This window comes from Coloeus monedula, assembly GCF_965178545.1.
Source record: "Coloeus monedula genome assembly, chromosome: 5".
In the NCBI taxonomy this organism is placed as follows: Eukaryota; Metazoa; Chordata; class Aves; order Passeriformes; family Corvidae; genus Coloeus; species Coloeus monedula.
The window spans coordinates 34370805-34379132 of record NC_138785.1 but is presented as its reverse complement, the minus strand read 5'-3'; the positions used below and the strand labels follow the sequence as shown (position 1 = coordinate 34379132).

Sequence of the window (8328 nt, the reverse complement as noted above, 5' to 3'; positions counted from 1 at the left end):
CTGTAAATTTCTCTGAGGTTGTTCCAAGATCAAAACTAGACCATGAGAAAAGCCACCAGTCTAAGATCAGGATCTAAAGAGGACAAACATGAATCAAAGCAGGAAAAATTAGGAGAAAATGATACAAAGCAAAGTGATAAGAAATCCTCCTGCTTAAATGAAAGATGTTGGAGTGACAGGTTTTGCATTGGGATAATTTCATTGTAGCAAAACACACTGTGGTCCTGAGAGCAAGACCAGAGAGCAGCAGCAGGGGTGGGTTCCCTTCTGGGCTTTGGTTGGGGCTGCAGCATTCACCCAGCTGAGATGGGGCCAAGACGGCCACCAGCCGCTGTGCTCACGAGATCCTCTCTGTTGACAAGCAGCAGGTCAAGGAAGGACAGCATCTTTCCGAGTTGGTTCCCTAAAGCTGTCATCCATGTTTCTTAGGAGTCTTTTGACCTGGGTTGTACCATCTGTGTGATGCTCCCAGTTAGTGTCTGGCAAATTGAAGTCCCCCATAAGGACATGGGCAGTCGACTTGGATGCGTCCCTTAGTTACTCAGAGAATAATTGATTGGCATCATCGTCCTGTCCATAGGTCTGCAGTGACAGCCATAGTGACATCCACATAATATTTGTTTGCCCCTTGACTCTCACCCAGAGGCTTTTAACTGTGCCATTGCCAACTGAGAGCTCCATACATTCCAACCTATTCTATTTCATATAGTGGTACCCCCCTGCCTCTTCAGCCCTGCCTTTGCCTCCTGGAGAGCCTGTAACCATCCAACTTCAGTCACAGGACTTGTTCCACCAGGTTTCACTTATGCCAATGATATCAAGTCTCTGGGACTGGGCAAAAGCTTCCAGGTCATCATTGTTTGTTCCTCAAGCTGCCTTCATTGTTACAGAAATGTTTCCACGTGTGGTACTTTGTAGCCAAGACTTGTGCAGCAGATTGAGTGATCCCATTAGTGCTCCTTTCCTCAAGTTTTGGTGCACAATCCCACTGTTCATCACTGGCCAGCCTGGTATTTTCCCTTTCCCCTTTCCAGACTAAAGTTCTGTCAAAGAGCCCTGCTAGCTCCTGTGCTAGAACTCCTTTTCCCTTCTGAGAAAGGCTCATCCTGTCAGGTGTCAGTAGACCAGGTATTGAATAGATCATTCCACATTCAAAAAACCCAACATTTTTTTGCTTACACCAGCCTCGGAGCCATGCATTGACCTGATGGATCTGCCTATTCCTCCCAGTATAATTCCTTGTTACTGATAGGATCAAGGAAATCACTTCCTGTGTTCCTGACCCATCAACCAATCGTCCCAAGGCCCTGGAGTCTCTGTTGATTGAGTGCACTGCGTGGGATGAGTTTGATGGAAAACCTTTATTAGTGAAAGTGTTTTCTTGGGAGAGACATCCTTCTGGGTCTTGTCCAGGCACAGGAGGATCAGCAGCAGCACCAGCACAGGTGAGTTCCTCATTCTTGTCTCCTTGTGCCCCACAAGGTGAGGTGCTGGTTGAGAAGGGCCTGGGCCAGGAGAGCATCTGCTGCACCGGTCCCTCTGCTCAGCTTCCACAACTGTGTCCTTCAGAAGAGCAGGACACTGCGGATGCTGAAAAGTGGAAGGGAAGGGGGGGTTTGCTGCAGCTCAGGAGCAGGCTCAGTGGGGCAGGCAGGTGTGCCTGGGGCCCCCTGGCCACCTTCTTTGTCATCCAGCCTCTTCCTAACGGAGCTGCACGAGATGTGCAGCAGCGGGGCAGCCTTCAGATCCTTGCTGAGGGGAACCCCCCAGGGGATAAGGCCACTGGATTTGTGCCGAGCTGAACCATGAGCAGGAGGGTCCCCCGTGCTGAATGTGGGCTCTTCCCTCTGGGCTATGGCAGATCTTACCAACACTCAGCTGTGAGGCCCTGCTTCCTCAAAGGCTCAGGTGCTCTTTGGGAAGCCAGTGTTGCATGCTCTGCCTGTTGGAATTTTAGGAGGAGGTGTTAAGGTTTGCTGAACCTGGCTCCTGCTGGCCAGGGTCTCACCTTTTGCCTGCACGTAACAACTCAAATCCCTCGTTCACTCTAGCGAATGGCAGCGTGTGTGTGATCAGCAAGTCTGAATTGAATTTCTTCTCCAAATAGCTGGAAACTAATTTGGGGAGGCATTCTCTCATCTTCCAGCCTAGAAACAGGAGAAAGCGGCTGCATGAATAATGGGAGAAAGGCTGTTTTGGTAAGGTAGTGTTACAGTGAGGGTCAGGACTGGTGCCAGTCCCTTGTGAGAGACTTTCTGCTCTTTTGGATGAGTGGGGTCCCATATGAAAGAAGCAGAGGTTTATTTTCATGTGTAATGCTAATGTTTAATCTGGTGGAAATGCAGTGCTCCTCTTAAGTTGTCTTTTACTTGAAAACCCTCTTTACTATGATTTGTCAACCACCATGAAAGGAAAAGCTGAAATATTTGAAATGTTTTCTTAAGTCTTATACCTCCCAGCACAGTCCCCTTCCAAGTACGCCCAGTCAGCAGAAGCATGGGATCAATGGATATCTCTGAACCAGAATTCAGTACCCCAACCATGACACAGACACCAGTGCTCATATTGCAGGAAGCCAAGGCAGCAATCTGATGGGACAGAGAGGTGAATTAGAGAGAGCCCTGATGAGTTGGTTAGGAAAGTGTTCTTTTTGTGCAGTCTTCTGCCCCTCCCTGGTAATCTGAAAACACATCCCCCCTTGTGGAGCAGACCTGGAGAGCCTGGGGCCTCTTTTAAGACTTGTACACTGTTTTCTCTCACAACGATGTGCCCAGCAGTGCCGGCAGCAGGCAAGGAACTTCCCATGGTGTCCCAAGAGGAGCCTGTGATGATGTGGGAGGGAGGACAGGTGCTGCAAGTGTCACCTACCATGGTGTCTGCATGCCCGATGACCTCAAAGGAATAGTCCACGCCATGCCCGGTCATCTCAGTGAGCACCTCCTGGATGGGCTTCTTGAAGTCTCGAGGGTTGATGCAGTCGGTGGCTCCCAGCTCCTTGGCCTTGGCAAACTTGTCCTTGTTGATGTCCACGGCAATGATGCGGGAAGCTCCAGCCTCCTTGCAGCCCATGACAACAGAGAGGCCAACTCCTCCGAGGCCGAAGATGGCACAGGTGGAGCCTGGTTTTACCTGCACAGCATGGGGCCCTGTGAGTCTCCAGTGGGAAGAGGAGCAAGAGGAGGAGGAGAAGGTTTCTTTTGCGCAGGATTGATAGGGTTGCAAGGGTGGCCGTGGGGTGCTAAACACGCCTGAATACCAACCTTGGCTGTGTTGATGGCGGCCCCATAGCCTGTGGAAAATCCACAGCCAAACAAGCAGACTTTGTCCAGAGGTGCTGCAGCATCTATCTTGGCAACGGAGTACTCTGGGACCACGGTGTATTCTGCAAAGGTGCTGACCCACATGAAGTGGTGGATCTGCTTCCCTTTGCAAGAGAAGCGGCTGGTCTTGTCAGGCAGCAGGTTTTGTGGTTCAGAGATACTGCGGGGAGATGCAAGTATTCACATTTCTATGTGTAAAGCACTGATGGGGGTTTCAGACTTTTCATGAAGTCAATCCCATGTAGGTGTAGGGAAAGGGAAAGCAAACTCACTGGCACTTCTGGCAGAAGTTGGATTCAGGATTTAGGCAGAAGCTGCATTTCCCACACTGAGGCACGCAGAGTGGGATGACTTTGTCTCCTGCAAGAAATTGGATCTCTCTTAGGTGCCTTTTGCTCAGCAGGCCCTAAGGGCATTGCCTGTTGAATCACCCACCCCTCCTGAGCTTTCTGATGGCAGCAACCTACTGTCTTGGGGTGACCTTATGATGTGTATCCCATATCACTGCCTATGCCCAGAAATTAATTTTTGTGCCTTTCTATGCTTCTAAACTGAGCCTGAGAGGGGGAAGGAAAAAACTGAGCAAAACTTTTTCAAAGCATTTTGCAGCTTGTTCAAGGTCACACACAGATAGCAATTGGTTTTCCCAGCTGCGGCAGGGGAGGGAGGAAGCACCCGGCTTGCTGCTCCCCGAACAGTTTTTTGGCCAGTGGTTCAGCTGCTTTTTCTCCAGAGAGAGGCTGAGAGTTGAATTTTTCCTTCCCTGGAATTTCGGATTTTTCCCCTTTTCTACTGGACTGCTTGATTGCTGTAACATCAGAGCACATCGGGAGGACTTTCCACCGGGCACAGAGGGCCTGGCCCTGGGCCAAGCCCCAGCTCCGAGGAGACCAAAGGGAGGACTCGAACACTTTCCCAGGTTTTTTCTCCACGCCGACAGATTTTATTATTTAGCATTATTTTCCTTTCCTGTGTGTTTGTTAAAGAAATAGTTTTATTTTCTTCACTTTCCTTCAAGGAAAATTTATTTTTTCCCAAACCTGGTGGGGGAGGGGTGGTTGTGCCTTCTCTCAGAGGATATATTTCTAAATTTGTCCAAACTGGAACACCTACCATGAACCCTCTGCTTTCCCTGTGAGGATGAAATGCTCTAGGCCCCAGTCGTGTACATGAGGAACAGACTGGGAAAGTGGACATGAGAGTCCAGTGCAATGAGTGTGCAGTCAGGTTTTGAACCACTGACTCAGGAGCAGGGAGAAGTTTCTGAGCGCCTGGCAGAGCTTTGAGTCCTGAATCCTGGGTGTGGTTTGAGTGTGTGTTGGTTACCTGGTTTCACAGAGGTCACTCCTTCTCCAATGCTTTCCACAATCCCAGCTCCTTCGTGGCCTGGGATAACTGGAAATTCCACATTAGGAAAGGAACCTGTCAAAATGTGTTCATCTGTGTGACAGATGCCTGTGGCCACAATCTGTTTGGAGAGGAAAGAGTAGATGGTGGTTTTTGAAATAGTACAGCCTCTGTTTATCTCAGTTTGTGGAAGGATTTTCCACAGAACTACTCTGGACGGTTAAGGCCCATGGGTGGACACAGATCTCTGAGTTGTATTCAAGGTACAGCCGCAAGAAGAGCGACTCCCGCAAGGGAGAAAAAATTATTGAAATGTGTTTTTACCTTGATCCGGACTTCCCCTGCCTTTGGGGGTGCAACTTCCACCTCCTCAACAGAGAGTGGTTTTCCTGGAGCCCAGGCAACAGCAGCTCTGCACCTGATAACCTGGAAACAACCGAGAGGATTACATTGCATGGGAACATTTGCCTTTAGCAGACAGTTGGGGGAAGTCATCCTGCAATCACCTGAACCCCAGGTGTTCAAACTTGGTGATCCTCAGCTGCACCTGAAAGCAAGTGATGTTGAATAAACACTGGCCTAGTTTAAGGTCTGAGGAAACCCCATTTGTGGTTTGTCACCCAAAGAGTATCAGGTATAGCCTTGGAAAATTATTGGGTTGTGATAGCTTTTGTGGATTTTTCATAACATCGCCATATGTTACTGGCCAGATTGTGCTCTCATCGGGACTGTGGACCCTACCTAGTGGAAATGTCTATGGAGAGCTTTGATGTCAGCCTTGTAAGACACTGGTCTGAAGGTGAGTGAGAGTGGTTATGGAATTGTCCCCATCTGATTGGCAACTCGATAATTCTTTTCCCTTTACCAAGGCTTGATTTGCGTGTGACATCGCTCAAACCCTTCCCTGTTTAACTGAAAGCAGTTTGACATCAGCAAAATGTAGCTTGCAGCTTGAAAAGGGTATTGTCGTGGCCAAGGTTGAGTGGAGGAGATGAGTGGCTGAAGAGGGCACCACTGAAGAGCCACGTTTGCTGCCAGAGCAGGAGCAGAGAGTGGGATTGAGCAGGAGGGTGTTTTTCAGAGCAACACAATTCCATATTTTGTCTCCTGAGCAGCTGGGCAGGACAGAGGGGGAATGCACTACCTAATGCAGGTATGGACACGTGCAGTTGTCTGAAAGCAGAAGCTGGTGAAACTCACGGGGATTTGGAAGAGCTGGGGGAGTAAGGCTGGAGGAAAGAGGGCATGCAGAGTGGCGTGCAGGCTGAGCCTTTTGCAGAGGATTTTGCCAAGAGCAGGGCACCCAGGAGGGAAAGGGAGATGGGAATTGCGATGTCCTTACTTTTCCCGCAGTGGCCATGTGGTCTTAGCAGCGCTGTGTCCGTCGCTGTGGCAGGCTGGAGGGAAGCTGCCGCTGCCCTGGGTTGCGCTGGTTAATGTGTGTCGGATGCTGGATTCTCAGGAGCTCAGGGAGTGCTGAGGGGAGGAGCTGGATATCGACAGGGAGATGGATGGGGGCTGAAGTCCTCCAGGGAGGCTTTTATCAGTGACCCTGCCCTTGGGCTGTTCTCTGCCCTCCCTGCCTGAAAGGCTCAGAGAGCTCAGAAAGATTGATTTAATTCTTCCAGTTTCTTCTGGCAGGTGTGGAGGGAGGAGACTTGCGTCACTACCTGGGTTTCCTCAGAGTCCCCTTTTTGCCATATTGGTGCATTTGACCTGGTGGCCATTCACACCACAATATTTGCAAAGGGATTAAAAATTAAAGAAAAATAACAGAACCAAAGGCAGTGAAGACGTGGTGTGGTGGACAAACCCACATGTCCTCCTGGGTTTCAGCTTTACTGTCTATGGTATTGCAGTTATTTTCACCAGAGCAGCAAGGGCAGAATGTGTCAGAAGGAGATTTTTTTTCCAAGGACACATTTGCTTCACTCCTGTGTAACCAGATTTGTGAGTGGCTTCATTCTCTCTGGGCTCTTCAGGTTCCCTCAGAGCTGTGTTCTGCTGAGGCATTGAACAAGGTGATGTGTAGGGGAGACATGATGAGCAAGAGCTTGTTGGAGGACGAGGCTAAGATGAGCACTGTGTGTTTGGGAACTGCTTCTGTGTTTGGGAAGATGCCCCATGTTTATGTGTTCAGGGACTGCCCACAGAGATTTCTGTTGGTGCTCACTACCGAGTGTCCCAACCCTGTTTCATGGGGCTGAGGGGGAAGGTCGGTAGCAGCTGCAGGACTTGGAGCTGTGTAGTGGGTTCAGTTCGTAAACTGGGCAGAAACACCAAGTGTAGTGGTTTGGTTCAAAATATCCATTACTTACTTATTTTCCATCTGTGAGATAAGAATTAGGAGAAAGCAAAGCAGGCACAAAACTTAAAAGAATATAAAGAAGTTTATTAACAGAACTTAAAGAAAGAAAAAAAGTAAGAGTCAGACTAAACCTTTGGAACACTTCTCTTCCCCCCACCTTTCTCCCTTCTCCCACTGACAATGTAAAAAGACAACCCTTGAGATTTTTTCAGTCAGTTTACTACCTCTATAATAATCTTTTTCAGTTCACTTAGGGAGAGGAGTCTCTCTTGCTCGTGCTATGGAGACATCTCCACAAGAAACAGTTCTCTCATGGCTTCAATGTCACAGCGAGACAGCTGCCCGGGTTGGTTCTCTGCTGGCATGTGAGAGTCCCTTCCCTCGACTTACAGCTTTTCCCACAACTTGAGCTAATGGGGTACCATTTTAAGGTTGAGCTGTTCAGAAACAAAGGTTCTCTTCACTTATGTGTGGGAGCATCTTCATCTCTAGGAACAGAAGTAATCTTCTTCCCTAGGAGCAAGGGTCCTCATCACTTTCATCTCTGCGTGTTCAAGCTTCTCATCAAATCACAGTTACTTCAACATTTGCTTGTTTCAGCACAGATACTTCTGCTCACAATTGCAGTTTGAACATTCCACCCCCCATGCTTTTATGAAATTACAATGGGTACTCTGATGTATCATAGTCCATCACCATAGCTTTACAATAGAGTTTCAGCTTCTAGGTTTGAAGCATCTCCTCTTTCTCCTCTTGTGGGGTTTCAGCTCTTCCTTCTTGTCATAGGTTAGCAAGCATCATCCCAGAAGGGATGTCCTTGCTAAGGGGTGCTTACAGTTTCCTCTGGGACCTGAGAGAACCTATCAGCTGGCCAGTTTGAATATGGACAATTCTTTAAGCCACTTAAAGTTGTGACCACCTCTGTGATCCACATTTAAGAATAGGCAAACTCCCCCCCCAAGCTCTCTCTCGTTTCCGGCGCTGGCACAGGTGGCTGCAGGCCCCGTGTGGGGGCCAGCGGGCCTGGCCAGGCCCTGCTTGGGCCAGGCCGGGCCGGGCCACGGCCATCCTGGAGCCATGGACCTGTTCCAGCCATGGAACCCCCCCCCACTGCCTTGCCGTGGGCAGCCGGAGCGGCTCGGCTCTCCCCCCTCTCCACTGCGATAAGAAACATTCAACATTCCAGCTGCAAGGCTGCAAGGCCGAGGTGAGATTAACCCTTTTACTGCTGTGAAGAGCTGAAAACCTGAGGGAAGAGAGAGAGGAGATGCTTAAAGCTGAAATTCTGTTGTGAAGCTATGATATATCAGAGTATCCTGTTGTAATTTCATGAAGATATGGGGGGTGGAGTGT

The 8328-nt window shown here is 49.2% G+C and overlaps 1 protein-coding gene across 1 annotated transcript; it reads right to left on the bottom strand.

The window, feature by feature from the left end:
• Nucleotides 1-1565: 1565 nt before the first annotated feature.
• Nucleotides 1566-6027, bottom strand: LOC309573475 (alcohol dehydrogenase 1; the record flags this gene model as incomplete). Its single annotated transcript, XM_082282471.1, has 9 exons — nucleotides 1566-1590; nucleotides 2009-2147; nucleotides 2453-2588; nucleotides 2869-3129; nucleotides 3261-3480; nucleotides 3593-3680; nucleotides 4647-4788; nucleotides 4992-5093; nucleotides 6010-6027. 9 exons carry the CDS (start codon nucleotides 6025-6027, stop codon nucleotides 1566-1568), a joined length of 1131 nt encoding a protein of 376 aa, XP_082138597.1.
• Nucleotides 6028-8328: the final 2301 nt, after the last annotated feature.